The sequence below is a fragment of the Dipodomys ordii genome, unplaced genomic scaffold, assembly GCF_000151885.1.
Source record: "Dipodomys ordii isolate 6190 unplaced genomic scaffold, Dord_2.0 Scaffold171, whole genome shotgun sequence".
NCBI classification, from domain to species: Eukaryota; Metazoa; Chordata; class Mammalia; order Rodentia; family Heteromyidae; genus Dipodomys; species Dipodomys ordii.
Window position 1 is genome coordinate 1,337,564 of NW_012267387.1, and position 14,978 is coordinate 1,352,541.

A 14,978-nucleotide genomic window follows, 5' to 3' on the forward strand; every position below is an offset into this window, starting at 1 on the left:
CTTCTCCCTCCACACACTGCCTCCGGGAGGTGGGGGTTGCAATTTCTTTGCAGACCCAGGCCCTCATTCCCAGAAGCCCTTCTCCTCTTCCACTTCCTCTCAGGGCCCTGCAGCAAAATCCTCCAACATGAGAAAACCTATTTGGCATGGACTGGATGAGAGGTCAAAGGCAGATTTAGAAATTCTCTGGTCCACAGTCTAAAGACAACTTGAAAACCCCTGGAGAGACAAAGTACATGTCAGTGGACATCACCAACAGCGGTGACTTTCCCCTAGGGAAAGAAGCTGGTAGGAGGCCTAAGGAAACAGGCTGGCATCCCTAGGCTAAGGTGTCTGTCACCCCGAGACCACTGGCCATCCCACCTCTGGGTAGAGCGATGGTTCTGTCTTTTCCTGTCACCAAAGGAGGTGAGTGCCAGTCACTGTCTGGCTTAGGTTTAGGACTGGCACTATTATGGCCCAACCTGGGGTAAAAAAGAGGTAGATCCTCATGAGGGAAAGGGAGTCCAAACTATGGGGAACAGAACTAAGGGGAGGCAGTGGCTAATGAGCTCCTCCAATGTAGAGGAAACTTCCAGGCGAGAGCAGGAGGGCCATGAAAGAGGCCACCACAGCGCATGCCCAGCTGTCCAAGGCCGAGGCTGTGGCCTGGTCCAGGCTGTCACGTGATGCTTCACTGGACAACTGGCTACTCCCAAGTCACACAGGATCGATCACCCTACACCGACGCATCTGTTATCCCACTTCATTTATTACCAAAATAGCACAGATTTCCAGTCATAGGTAACATACAGCAGTTGACACAAAGCCAGTACCTGCAGAAAGGGACTGAGTACTCAGACAAGCGACTCAGGTGGAGCCATCAGTAACACCCAAACCGTACCACTCTGTACTTCAAAAATACGCTTTTGAAAGCTTTGGAAACTGAATTAAAATGTCTACACAGCTAGGAACAATTGTTTAATAAAACTTTTTTTCATGTTTCCATTACATGTAAATATATCAATTTGGCATCTCTATAAAAACTCTGAAAATGGTGCAAAAGTTTCATTCTCTTTGAGAAAGCCATTGACAAAAAAATATTCACACTTCACTAAAATTTTGAAAAATGGTCTTCTTTCAAAGCTTCTTTTATTAATCTGAAATCTTCTGAATTATCAAAATCTAGGTTTGCTTTTTTTTCCTTCTAAAACACTCAAGAACATTTATTCACAAGGATTCTACGAGAGAGGGGGAAAAAAAGCAACGGGGAGATGGAAAACTGATAAGGGCTCCCCCTCCCACTCTTTTTTTCTGGAAAATTAATAAGGATTTTGCTGTTGTTGTTGTTTTAAAACTAGTTACATCAACATCTTCCAAAGAACACAATGGCATTCATTTTATTGTTGACTTTTGGACAGCAGTTTCAGACTTTATTGAAAACAAACCCATGTAAAAACAAAGTTAAAATGAAAAAAAAAGGTACCTGAAAAATAAATTATTTCATATAAAACAAATCAATAACTTAAAGCACACTAATATACAAAAGGTCTAGCCATCTACTGTACAACATGGGGGTCAGCTGGTTATCTGCGCCCCTCCCCCCAAGCAAATCACTGACAAGGGAACATCACGTGGGAAAAGGGGGGCCCCCAGCCAGCGGAACCGCCACTTCTCTTCCTAGGGAGGAAAACACAGTCCGCTCAAAGTCTCCTGCAGCCTAACTGAAGATGCTTATGGCTGGTGACTTATAAGAAACAAATCAAATCATTTCCTTCTTTTAATAACCAAGACAAAAAAAAATCCTCAACCCTATCACCAAAAGGTTCTTGGGAATATAATACAATCATTAGAAGTCAAGGGGGGGGGTAATCTCCCTGTTTGGGACCCAGATGCAAATTCTGTTCTAAGATTGTGTCAATCAGTGCCACTCAACAGAAAGCACTTGTGGTCTCACTGTGGCTCAGGAAGCTTGGGGGATAAGCCCCCCCCACCTCCCATCAGTGAAATGAACCCTAGGGGTCTCTCCTGGGGAGATGGGGGAAGGGTAAAGATCTTACAGAGCCTCTTGTCAGCTTCTCTCTCATCCAGTGCAGAAGGAGTTGGTTGCACAAAGCATGCAGAATAAAATCAGGCTGAATCTAACCTGAAATCGAACAGCTGAGTGATAGAACTTACATTTACAAATCTGATATTACACTGGGAGAAGTCCTGTCTTTTTAATATCTTATAGTCTACCCACTGTCACTTGGAGGCAAACTGGAGAAGGTAATTAACTGCCACTAACTATCTCGGGGATCATCTACTTCTGCCCAGTACATGATTCAGCCCCTGAAACTCCTGGGATTTCCTGAACTAATGCCAAGTTCAGACTTTCAGAGGTTAAGGCAAGCTGCCCTTGGCCAAGGAGACTCTCACCAGGAGGAGGCAGAACTCTTCCAGCACCATTCTGCACAGAGCCTCAAAGAAGCCTGACTTTTAGGCAAGTCAGGAAATGTGGTGGCTGTGGGGGAAACCAGTCACTGAACCCTCTCCCCCGGCTCCCCCCCCAAATCCACAACTTGGCACATTACACAGAAAAGCTGAATCAGCAAATAGCAAAGTGAGAACAGATTCATGAGTTTAGAGCTGCCTGAGTAAGGCAGAGTAAGTACCAAGGGGAAATGACATGGGCAAAAAAAGAATTCAACCAAAACCTCTTTGATATTTGCCAAACCACATTTTTGATCAACTACCATTATCTGTTCTTTATTCCTTTCCATCAAATTCCCAAATGACCCCCCCCCCCCCCTGCTCAATACAAATTTGATGAATTTATGTCTGAAGCTTTTTAAGTAATTGTTTCTTTTGGATTGTGACTTTAATTTTCTTTCTGGTCCTACTCTCCTCTCTCCCTGCTCCCCACCACTCCCCAGTTCTGGGGATAGAATTCAGGGCCTTGCATATGAAAGGAAGCAAATGCTTGACCTCTAAGCCATACCTTGAACCTGGGTTTTGAGGACAGTCCCTCTGCCCAGAAATATATACTGAACTCTGAGCCCAGGACCTGCATCTAGTTCCTTGATGGAGTGGAAACTGCAGAGGCTGAGTCCTTCCATACATTGGCAAATTCAAGGTCCCATGAAATGCACTGGAATTTGTAGCTAGAAGTCTGTTGGGAGTGGTGGAGACCATAGAAAGTGAAGGTTTGAGGGATGTGAGAAACTTCCAGGTGGGGGGGCTCCCTCATGAGTGGGTAAACAGGAGGGAGGGGAAGGGCACAACTGAGGAGCTGGCCATAAGACAGAAGCCCCTTGTGGGAGGAACCGGGCTACAGCTGCAAGAATGTGCAGGAGCCAGGGGAGCTCTGGACTGGGAATTCCACATCCACCCAGATGTCGGTCCAAGGAACCAGAAAGGCTTATGTTTCCTGGAAAACATTCTGGTTCTGGGTGAGGAGCTCCTTGGGGCAACAGAGGGAACCTTTGGTGTGAGATCGGGGGGCAACCAGGTCTTTGATTCCGGGTTCTAGAAGGAATCCCCACAGGCTGGCTGAGTGAGGATCTGGAATTTCTGGGGAGGAGCCTGCACAGCACTTGGTCCACTTTTCTAAGATAAAACCTCGGGGCTTGTGGCTGCCTCTTCTGTGACCTCCTGTGAAGGTCAGGGCAAGGGGTAGTTGCCAGGCAGCCTCAAATTGTCCAAGGGCTTCTTAAGATGCTGACTTGCTCTCGAGGCCCTGTGCTTATCTTATCACCCAGGTTTCACATAAATAAATATATAAATAGAGCTAGATAAATAAATAAATAGAGCTAGATAAATAAACAGATAAATTAACTGTCATCATCCTAGATATGGAGAACTACAAAACAGCCGGCCTTTACACCTTTCAGTCTTGTGTCAAGGCTAATAGCTGCTGGTACTGAGTCTTTCTATACAGCAGGTATTTTTCCAGAAGAGCTGCGGGGGCACAGGCCCCTGCTCCTGCACAGGCCTCCCCTCCAAGCCTGCCTACAGCTCTGAGGTGAAGAACCACCAATCCATGATGACGTGTTTCTATGCCATGGACTAAGTGTTTGCTTCTTACTGTCTTACGACTCCTCCCTGAATGCTGGGCTTGTCTGTGCCTTCCCTAGCCAAAAAGAAAGAAAAGAATAAAACAAAAAACAAAACAAAACTCGAGCAAAACAAAATCAAATTTAATGGTCTTAAATGCAAAAGTAAAAACAAACAAAAAACACAAAAAAGCAAAAGAAAATTAACAGAACAGAACAACCCCAAACGTCAAGGCAGTTATAAAGAGAACTTTTGAGGGTTAATCTTTAAAACTACAAATCAAAGGTTTTTTTTTTTTTGTTTTTTGTTAATAGATAACTGGCAAGAAGTACTTTTCTGCTGAGTGTCCATACGAAAGCAAAGTTCCAAAATGAAATCTGACTAAGATAGAAAAAAAGTCTAGCGCTCACAAGGAGGGATGCGAGAAATACAATGCTCAAATGTTTACGTGTTGTTAACAATCAGTTATCTTGCGCATTCGAGCTGTGTTAAATGCTCTTGGAAACAGGAAAAATGGTGAACAACAGTATCCGATGTGTGGGGCACTTGTGCATGCAATGTGGGGACAGAAACTGGGGGTGTCAGAGGAGCAACACATCTTCAGGTGTGCCTGGAGCTCAGGTCTGACTCTGGAATATACTGGAGTTTCCTTGAAACTCTTTGGTCCGTTCCCATTGGTGCCCAGGCGTAGGGAACACCTTTGTGTCCTCAGAAGGGGCTGGGCAGGCCCAGTGGGTGGCTCCCAGTGGGAGCCCTCTGTGGCGGTGACCCACCCGGGACAGGTCTTGTTGCCACCTCTAGGACTTCGGCAGAGCCCGGGACTGAGTGAGCAGGAGGTGGCAGCGGGACCCCTTGAGAAATCAATTTCCTGTCAACCAAAGCATAAATCACTTAAAAACAAAAACAAAAACAAAAAACCAAACCAAAACAAAAAAGAAAAAAAGAAAAAAAAAAGAAAACTGCACACTTGGAATCTGTCTAACATCTTTAGATGAAAAACTAAAACTAAAGGATCGTTGGTTAAAATCCAGTTTGTGGAGACAGCGAGTGACGAGTGTTAAAGCATGCTTCGGTTCCACCACCATCCAGAGGGACTGGTTAGTCAATGCAGTCTACTTAGGTTTCTGTTTAATATAGATTTTAAAGGAAATAACTTAAGAAACTTAAAATTGGTCTAACATTGTGGGATTTCAAACATTTGAACATGTCGGTTGCATCCCAGAGTATAAAAACCTTTTCACTTCTCATTTAGGCTAAGACAAACACTTGTGAAAATTGGCGCAAAATGAGTTGTACACTAACAAAAAAGTTTCAACTTCTTCACTCTTAATTATCTATTCCGTACAAAAAAAAAGCATGAGCGAGTTATTTGTGGGACTTGTTGGTTTTGAAGGAAACCTGTAAGATTTTGTCCCCCAGGCGGTAGCCATTCAGACTTGCTATGGCCATTGCAGCTTCTTCATAGTTTGTCATGGTCACAAAACCAAACCCTTTGCACTTGTTGGTGTTGAAATCACGAATCACTTTCACATTGGTGACGGCGCCAAAGGGGCCAAACATCTGCCAGAGGATGCCCTCATCCGCGTCTTGCCCCAGGTTGTAGATGAAGATGCACCAGCCCGAAGATGCGTTTCCGGGGACATTGACACCAGAAATCCCGCTCATGTGATCTACACCCATAGGGGAGAACCTAGCAAACAGAAAGCACATGTTTAGTGAAGGTGGGTACAGGAGGGCGGGGGCCTTCCTGCTCTCTGTGAGCCAGCTCTGCCCCGCTGGAGCCACTCAAGACTGGGGTACCAGGAGGACTTGAAAAACAAAAGCTGTACTAACTATACAAAGGACACAAATATATGTGGTATTTTTGCCATCTTCACCCTCCACACCCTCTCATTTCCCCTCCCCGATCGCTATGGCCCTCCTCCTACTTTTATGTCTTTTTTTTTTTTTTTTTTTTAAAGCCTAGGCTCTGCAGATGAGCACACACTACACTATCTGAGTCAGAAAGGACCCAGAGGAAATGAACACAGCAGGGAAGGCGTGGGCCCCCTGGTGTGTGGGGAGCAGACTCTGAGTACCCCAGTCACAGCCACCTGACAGAGCCACCTCCACTCCTCCAGTTGTGGGGGAGGTTATGTGTGTGTGGCAGAGGGGGGAGGAGCTGTTTCTGTATTTCCCCCCATTTTAATTTTTGTGGTGCTGGGCCTGGAACCCAAGACCTTGTACTTGCAAGGAAAACACATCACCATTGAGCTACATCCCCAGCCCTGCTTCCTATGTTTTAAATGATGAGGGCTTCTTCTACATCTTCCTATGTAGGTAAAAGCATCCTGGCCAGGCACTGATGGCTCATACCTGTAATTCCAGCTACCTAAGAGGCTTGGAGTTAAGAGGATTGTGGCTCAAAGGCAGCCTGGGCAGAAAAATCCATGGGATTTTATCTCCAATTAACTGGAAAAAAGTTGAACTGGAGGCGTGGTGCACATGTTAGAGCACCAGCCATTAATTAAAAAGCCAAGTGAGAACAAAAGGCCTGAGCTCAAGCTTAGTATCAGCACACACACAAAAGTGCTCTAGGTGTCCTTTGCTGTCAACCTCCCTGGGGGAAACTGTTCACATTCTGTGTGTGTACACAAACATGTACATGTGCTTGTTTTTCAAAGTCCTTCTCATCATGACCCCTTCTCAGAGGGATCCAGCCAGTCCAGGGTTCTAGTAGAACACAGCCGTGCACAGGGCTGTGCACCAAAGGACACAAAGGAGTTCCTTCCCACAGCTCTGGGTTGGCTCAAACCACCCACAAGAATCAGCGTCCAAGTCAGGCATCAGTGGCTCATAGCTACTAACTACTAACTACTCAGGAAGCTGAGATCTGAGGATCATAGTTTGAAGCCAACTCAGGCAGGAAAGTCTATGAGACTCTTATCTCCAATGAATCACAGAAAACCAGAAGTGTGCTGTGGGTCAAATGGTAGAGCGCTAGCTTTGAGTGCAAAAACTCAGGGACAGTGTCCCAGGCCCTGAGTTCAAGCCCAGTAACCAACAAAAGGGGGCAAGGGGAGAACCAGGGCCAAACCACTGAGGGCTGTGAACTAAGGGCCAACTTGACCAATTCAGAGAGCCCTTTCCACAATGATCCTTTCATTTTCTTTTCTTTTTTTTTTTGGTTCTGATTGTGGGGCCTGAACTCTGGGCCTGGGCGCTGTCCCTCAGCTCTTCAGCTCAAGGCTAGCACTCTACCACTTAAGCCACAGCCCACTTCCGGCTTTTTTCTTTTTGCTTATGTGGTGCTGGGAATCGAACCCAGGGCCTCAGGCATGCAAGGCAAGCGCTCTTACCACTGAGCCACCTTCCCAGCCCGATCCTTTCATTTTCTAAAAAAAAACCCAAAAAACCAAAAACCCAAAAGCTAAAAAAACACATGGACACTGTAGTTAGGATTAAGGTATGATCAAATTCTTAGTTTGTTGCCCAAGACATGTCACAAATAGAAATAGTTGTGGCCTTAAGGCCCATTTAAGAATATTGGGGTAAACTGGGTGCCCGTGGCTCATGCCTGTAATACTAGCTACTACTCAGGAGCCTGAGAACTGAGGACTGTGGTTCAAGGCCAGACACAAGCAGAAAAGTCCATGAGCCTCTTATCTCCAATTAATCACCAGAAAACCAGAAGTAGTGCTGTGGCTCAAAGTAGTAGAGCACTAGCCTTCAGCAAAAGAGCTCAGGGACAGCGCTCAGCCTTGTGTTCAAGCCCCATGACCAAGGGGGGCAAAAAATTCAGGAGGAAAAATATTCAGGGAGACAGAATATCTGGAGCTGCAGGATGCAACTGGGGAAGTATTACTTTCCCCAATATGAAACCGGGCTTCAGCCGACAGACCCTGCAGGCCCACTTAGATGAGGGGGTGCCTGCAGGTGCCATTAAATATGAACACCCTCTAGACAGACTGGCAAGAACACTAGGCCCAAAGTAGGGTTGTAGAGTTCTTTTTAACAGAGTGAAGAAAACAAGATATGATGTTGAGAATTGTTTCAAAATCACAACAACAACAACAAAAGTTTAAGCAGTCCCACCAGGATGTGCAAGCTGGTTAATATTCTCAGTTCACAATTACCACTGACATGGATGGGAAAAGGCACCTCAGTGTCTGTGGGAATGAAGCCAACTGTTTTTCTAAAAGACTGGAAGGAAAGCTGGGCACTGGTGGCTCATGCCTATAATCTTAGCTACTCAGGAGGCTGAGATCTGAAGACTGTGGTTCAAAACCAGCACAGGCAGGAAAGGCCATGAGAGTCTTATCTCCAATTAACCACCAGAAAACCACAAGTGGAGCTGTGACTCAAAGTGGTGGACTGCTAACCTTGAGCAAGAGTTTAGGGATTAGCACCCAGGTCTTGAGCTCAAGCCCCACAACCAACAAAATAAATACATAAATGACCAGAACGAGGTGCCAATACTGAGGTCCTGCATCATCAGCCACCCTAATTTTCACACAGCTATTGCAGTCAGCCTGCCCCATCCACCTGCCCCAAATCTGCAATTCAACAAACTTCAGATCTAAGAAGACATATGTAAAACATAAAGCCTGTGTCTGTCCTGAATGTGTTCAAGCTTTTCTTGTTAAGCAATACAGATTACTGACCTATGTGCTATCAAGAGTTATAAGCCATCTAGGGATGATGTGCAGGTTCTAAGCAAATACTACATTCCATATTTGGCACTTGTGGATTTGGTATCTAAGGGGGCCCTGGACCTCAAGGGACAAAGGAGAGTGAAAATAATCTGGGGTATTATTTTGCCATCTTCTTCCCCACATGCTGGGATTACAGGTGTGTACCACCATGCCCCACCCCCTGAAAATGGCTCTCACTAAGGAATCTTGTCAGTAGGTTTTTCTGTTGTTGAGAGTTGATTTCTTAGACCACAGCAGCTATGAATGCCAATGGAACAGAAGGAATCCTGACTTGATTTGGGTCTTTTCTGGATGTGACTGTATCTGATTGAAGCTTCCTGCTCTTCTGGGCCTTTCTTCTTATCTCCACCTGTCTCAGAGATGCCTTCCCCCCTTTCCAGCTGACTTCTTGCTCATCCCTTTTTCCTCTCTTGTCATCGTACCCTTTGGCTACTGTGCCTCTCCTGATGGAGGCAATGCCACTCCCTTGGGTTTCCTCGTTACCAGTTCTGTGACTGTGACCCAAGTCTCCCCCATCATCTCCATTACTCTCCCCTAATTCTCCAGGGTTGTTCCCTACATGCTGCCATTCACCCTCCCTCCTGCCCCAGGAAGGTGCCACTCACACTACCAGACTCCTCAAGCTGGAGTTTAAAATCCAGCTCAATTCTGTCCCGATACCTTCTCCCGCCTCTGTCTTAAACTAGGCGGCCAAAGCAGGCCAGCTCTGGAACTGGAGCCAGCCTGAGACTCTGCAGGACTCCATGGTGGAACTAACACTGTCCAAGACGGCACCAGTGGCTGTGAGCAGATCTACCCAATCCACTGGCTAAAACCAAGATGGGAAATTTTCATCCACCAGAGGCCAGCCCTTGCCACTGCTTGATGTTCTGACAAAACCAATCCAAATCAAACAAAAACATCCCTTAAGCTGGGATCTCCACTGCTCCTGAGGCTCTAGGACCTCAGACCCTGGCATCCAAGTTCTGACTCTATTGTCAGCAACTAGGACTATTTACAGTATGAAAAGACAAAGAAAGCTACTCCCCTCTGGACAGGGCCTTCCAAGCAGCAAGGCAGGTAAAAGGCAGGTATGAAATGCAAGGTGTAACAAGAAAGCGAGCTATGTAGAAAGAGCTGGTATTACGAGCCACTGGCCCAATGTCCAAAACCTGTTTAAAAACTCGAGACCAAGGACTGCTCTCACCGAATCACAAGTTGGGAACAGCTTTTCCCACAGACATGAAGGACCTTTAACCTCACAGCTCGATTGCCCTGACTAGCAGTACAGTATGCGCCCCTCCCTGGAGCCTATAGGAGCTGGTGGCATCTTCTCAACTCCCAACGGAAGAATAAGCAGTCGGTCTTCCTTATTCATGGGTTCTGTGTCCAGAGATTCAATCAACCACAGACTGAAAATTATTTGGGGAAAAAAATTGTGCTTGTATTGTCCTGCCTGTATTGGTAAGTACACTTTTTTCTTGTCACTGTTCTCGAAACAACTGTTCCCCTAGCACATCCACTCTACTCGGTATGAGGTCATCCTGAGATGATTCCAAGCCTGCAGGAGGATGTGCATGGGGCCATAAGGACAGCACGATGACCTGTATCTGTAGGGGTGCTGGCACCAGTCCCCCAGGGACATCAAGGGACAAGTATAAATGGTCAGGGCACAGATTTTTTTTGTGACAAGGGAACGATCCTGAGGTACTGGTTAGGACCAGCCTTGCAGTCTCAGGGTCTTCCAGCATGTATGGCCACTGCACAATAGGCCTCCGTGTAGTGTGGCTGGCCAGGAACAGACCGGCGACATGCCAACCTTTGGACCCACCTGAATCTCTGTGCCTGGTGGTGCACGGGGCCTCCAAACCGCCTTGCGGGCGAGTGGTACAGCTGGGAGAGGAGCGCCATGTTTTTGTTCTGGTTGGGATTGGCTGCAAACTTCACTGTGATGGGCTCGGAGGAACCTGGGGGTTTATGACCATTGAAACTGGTAATTGCCTCTTCTGCTTCCGATCGTTTGTCAAACCGGATAAACGCAACCCCTCTGGACAAACCTTTTTAACAAACCAACAAAAATGGAATTAGGGGGAAAAAGAAAAAAAAAACAAAAGTACTCATAAAAACTGAAAAGCAAAAGTCAAGTCAGTCTACTGTGGTTCAAACTGAACACCTGGTTAATGAAATTAAGAAAAAAAAACAAACCTAAATATGAAAACAAATGAACGGATTAAAGAAAACTAATTGACTAGGTTTCAGACTTCTTCAAGCCGAAGTAAGGACTCTACTGTCTCAGTACCAGAAGATGCTTTGGTGGCAGACATACTGTGAATCAGTTTTTTCAAAAGAAAGCCACCCCAGGTCTGTGTCCTGTCACTACTTAAGCTACCAGAAGCATGGCCCAGCATGGGCACACAGATGAGCTAGTGTGGACCCAAGTCAGGGGCTTTGGGCCTCTGTCCCAGCTGCCTCTGAACACCCACTGTGAGGAAGGAGTGAAGGGCAGGTGGAGGGCACCACTGGCCCTCAGTGTTAGCCTGAGCCTACACCTTTTCCTTCACCTGAGCCCCCTCCCCCCCAAGCTTTTTCTCACCTATACTGTTATCTGTCTCTTGGAACCTCTCTAGTGAGGCCCAGGATCCCTGATCAGTGGACCCTCCTCCCCCACCAGGGTCCTCAGAAACTAATCGGGCCACTTGCCTTCTCTGCAGACAACTGCCCAAGTGTAGACAACAGAGCAGGAACCCAGGTTGAGTCAGGAGCTCTATTTTGGCTCCTGTGTGGGAAGTGTCAGTACATCTCAAGGGGTAGGGGGGTCCCCTCCTCCTGTACCCTGAAGGCAAGCTCTAGTCCCTCATTGGAACCCAAACCCCTCGACAGAGCAGCGTGAGACCCGAGGCTTGACTACGAAGGCAGCATCTGGTCATCCCAGAGGAAGAGCCCAGTCAGCTTTCATCTACTATCCATCTACATTCTAGACTCCTGGGGGGAGAAAATGGGTTAATTCTGTCCCTTGAAGAACTTCAAGAACGAGGCAAAAGTGGATACAATGACAGTGGCAGGGAAGAAAGTGGTTGGAGTCAGGGAGAGGTGACCGTGAGGGACCCGTCTGAGTGACACCTCTGGGCTGGACTCACGGGTGTGGCCCAGCAGGAGAGGCTGCTCTAACTTCAGCTAAACACTTCCTTTCTCAAGACCAGCAAGGATGATGCTGGGGTTCTTCTTCAGACCAAGGCTTTGTGTGTCTGGTGAATGACAACAAATAAAGCAGGACAGAACAGGGCCTTTAGGGACTCACTTTCTGAAAATGGCTTTGGGTAGCTGCTCTCAAGTCTCTTCCTCATCACCTCCCATGCCCCATGAACTGAGACACAGTGTGCCTCCCATGACCACACAAATAGTAGCCAGGGGGAGTCCTGATTCTCACACCCAAACTCTTATCTTTCAATTCTCCCCTGATCACAGCCTACTCCCCAAAAGCCCAGCTGAAGCTGCTTCAACCTCTCAATGACTGCTTAAATATACTTGCCTAGCATGTATGAGGCCTTGGGTATGACTCCCCACAACGCAAAACAAAACAGAACATTTCAAAGGCACCCAACAGGGGCAACCATGGAGTCAGTGAGGTCAGACCTAGCCATATACCATGTGCAAGGAAGGTTCTAGTGCCTTTCATCTTCACATCTCAAATTCAAAGGGAAACCTGAAATCATACACTTGGCTAGCACTTCTTATTCACTCCTATGGGCATGAATGACAGTTTAGTCAGCCATGGAAAACTAAACCAGCTCTAAAATCAGACCAGCTGGGGTGAAATCTGTGCTCTCGATCTTCCAGCCGCCTTCTTCCACGCCTCAAGACCTAAGGCCATGTACACCCACAGAGTATGTGTGTTAAGTGTGGTTTCCTTGTGTGCTTTTACACAGCAATGTCCAATGAAAACAGCCTAAAGGAAATGAAAGAAAATAACTAGGAAAGAAATAACTATTGGGAAAAAAAAAAGAGTGGCTCATGCCCATAATCCTAGCTACTCAGGAGGCTGAGATCTGAGGATCGCAGTTCAAAGCCAGGAAACTCCATGAGACTCTTATCTCCAATAACCTACTCAAAAAAGCCAGAAGTGGCATTGTGGCTCAAATGGTAGAGCGCTTGTCTTGAGCAAACAAAACTCAGAGACAATATCCAGGCCCTGAGTTCAAGTCGCAGGATCAGAAAAAAAAAAAGGGAGGGGGGCTGGGATATAACTCACTGGCAAAGCATTTGCCTAGCAAGAATCCTGGGTTCAATCCCCAGTACCAAAATTAAAAAAAAAAATTGTGGTATTTCATGTAGTAGCTAGAAATTTTTGACAAACTCAAACTTTTTGAAGACGGCTGTGTGTGTTTTTAGTTGTTCTAATGATTTCAGGATTTAAGAGCAGACACCTCACTGGGTGCTGGTGGCTTATATCTATAATTCTAGCTATTCAGGAGGCTGAGATCTGAGGATCGAAGTTCAAAGCCTGCCCAAGCAGGAAAGTCTGTAAGATTCTTATCCCCAATTAACCACCAGAAAACCAGAAATGGTCCTGTAGTTCAAGTAGTAGAGAGCTCACCTTGAGCTGAAGAGCTCAGGGATAGAACCCAGGCCCAGAGTTCAAGCCCCATGACCAACAAAACAAAACAGAGCTGACACCAAGAAATAGCACAATCTCTACACATGGGAACAACAAAATTTACAATGAGGGATAAAGCAAAGAAATAAAAAAAAAATCAAGTTCTTTTGGCTAAGGATGTGATTTTTTGGTTCTGGGGCCTGAACTATAAATGCCAGAATGTTGATTTTTTTTTTTTTTTGGTTGGTCGTGGGTCTTGAACTCTGGGCCTGGGCGCTGTCCCTCAGAGTCTAGTGCTCTACCACTTGAGCCATAGCACCACTGCCGGCTTTTTCTGCTTATGCTGTGCTGAGGAATCAAACACAGGGCCTCATGCATGCTAGGCAAGCACTCTACCACTGAGCCACCTTCCCAGCCCTGGATGTGAAGATTTTTAAGGAACACCTCAGCTTCTTTAACCTCAAACATATTATCTGAGGGTAAACACACATCCACCTGTTTCACCTGTGAGCCCTGGGCCTTCTAAGGGCAGCCAGCTTTCTACAAAGTCCTCAGTCCTGGGGCAAGGTAAGTTTAGGGGAGGGGAGCCCTGGGATGATCTTCTCACGAGGCAGAGAGGGGGAGGGGAAGTGAGATTTTGGGAGGAGTTCCACCTCTCCATACGCAACAGCTCTGGCCCTTGGCTGGATGGAGAGGCCATGGTAGAGGGGGCTGGGTTGGGATCTGGTAGAGAAGGGGTAGAAGCAGATTGTATACTTGCTTAGTCACCCCATGTGGATCCTCTGACCTAGGGAGAAGTAGGAATAAGCCCAGGCGTCACCAGCTGGCTGATCATGTCAATATGTAAGAGGGACTTAAAGGACCACCAGAAACTCTGAGCGCAGGCCACAGAGGCCCTGCTGAGTAAATGCACTTCACTGCCCCCTCAGAGCAAAAGGATGCCGTGGGAGGGAACTCCAGCGCAGACTGGGAAAGAGGAGTTGTCTATGCTAGTTAACACGATAGTACCTGCACTCAGGCTATTCCACTTCTCTAGGGTCTAGCCTAGGACTGTGGCCTAGCAGCCTGCCTGTGGAACAGACACTGCTAGGTGGAAGAGGGCAGAACAGCTGACAAGGCTGCTGCCCAACAGCACAGGAGACATGGCTCAGAGCACACCTGCCCCAGCCCAGCCTGTGTCAAGCTGGAGGCCCTGCTCACACCTTGCAGGAAACCTGAATGAAGGCTTGCGTGGTCCAGCCTGCGCAGCCCACTCAGGAGTGCTGCTGATCTGTCAAAAGGGAAGTGGTCCCGGGCACGCATGGCTCATGCTTGTAATCGTAGCTACTTAGAAGGCTGAGATCTGAGGATCACAGTTTAAAGCCAGCCTGGGCAGAAAAGTTCCTATGAGACTCTTATCTCCAATTAACCACTCAAAAACCAGAAGTGGCACTGTGTCTCAAGTGGTAGAGCACTAGCCTTGAGCATAAAAAGGCTCAGGGACAGCTTCCAGGCCCTGAGTTCAAGCCCCACAACCAACAGAAAAAAAAAAAAAAAAAAAGGGAATGGTCTCCGAAATGGGGCTTCCAAAGCCCAACTACCTACAGCCAATGTGGATATACAGTATGGGAAAAATGTAAAAAAACTACAGAATACCCAGTGGGAGGAACTGGAGGCATGGCTCAAGTGGTAGAGTGCCATGAGCAAAAAGGTTGACA

At 46.8% G+C, this 14,978-nt stretch overlaps 1 protein-coding gene across 1 annotated transcript in view; it reads right to left on the reverse strand.

Moving 5' to 3' along the window:
* Positions 1-4,145: 4,145 nt before the first annotated feature.
* The window catches only part of Elavl1 (ELAV like RNA binding protein 1), a 27,410-nt gene continuing 16,577 nt past the window's right edge, over positions 4,146-14,978 (reverse strand). Inside the window, exons 4-5 of the mRNA XM_013033601.1 lie at positions 10,519-10,744; positions 4,146-5,704 (exon numbers count right to left, since the gene is read on the reverse strand). Of these exons, the coding sequence (XP_012889055.1) occupies positions 5,380-5,704; positions 10,519-10,744 (551 nt within the window). The 3' untranslated portion in view covers positions 4,146-5,379. The remainder of the gene's footprint in view (positions 5,705-10,518; positions 10,745-14,978) is intronic.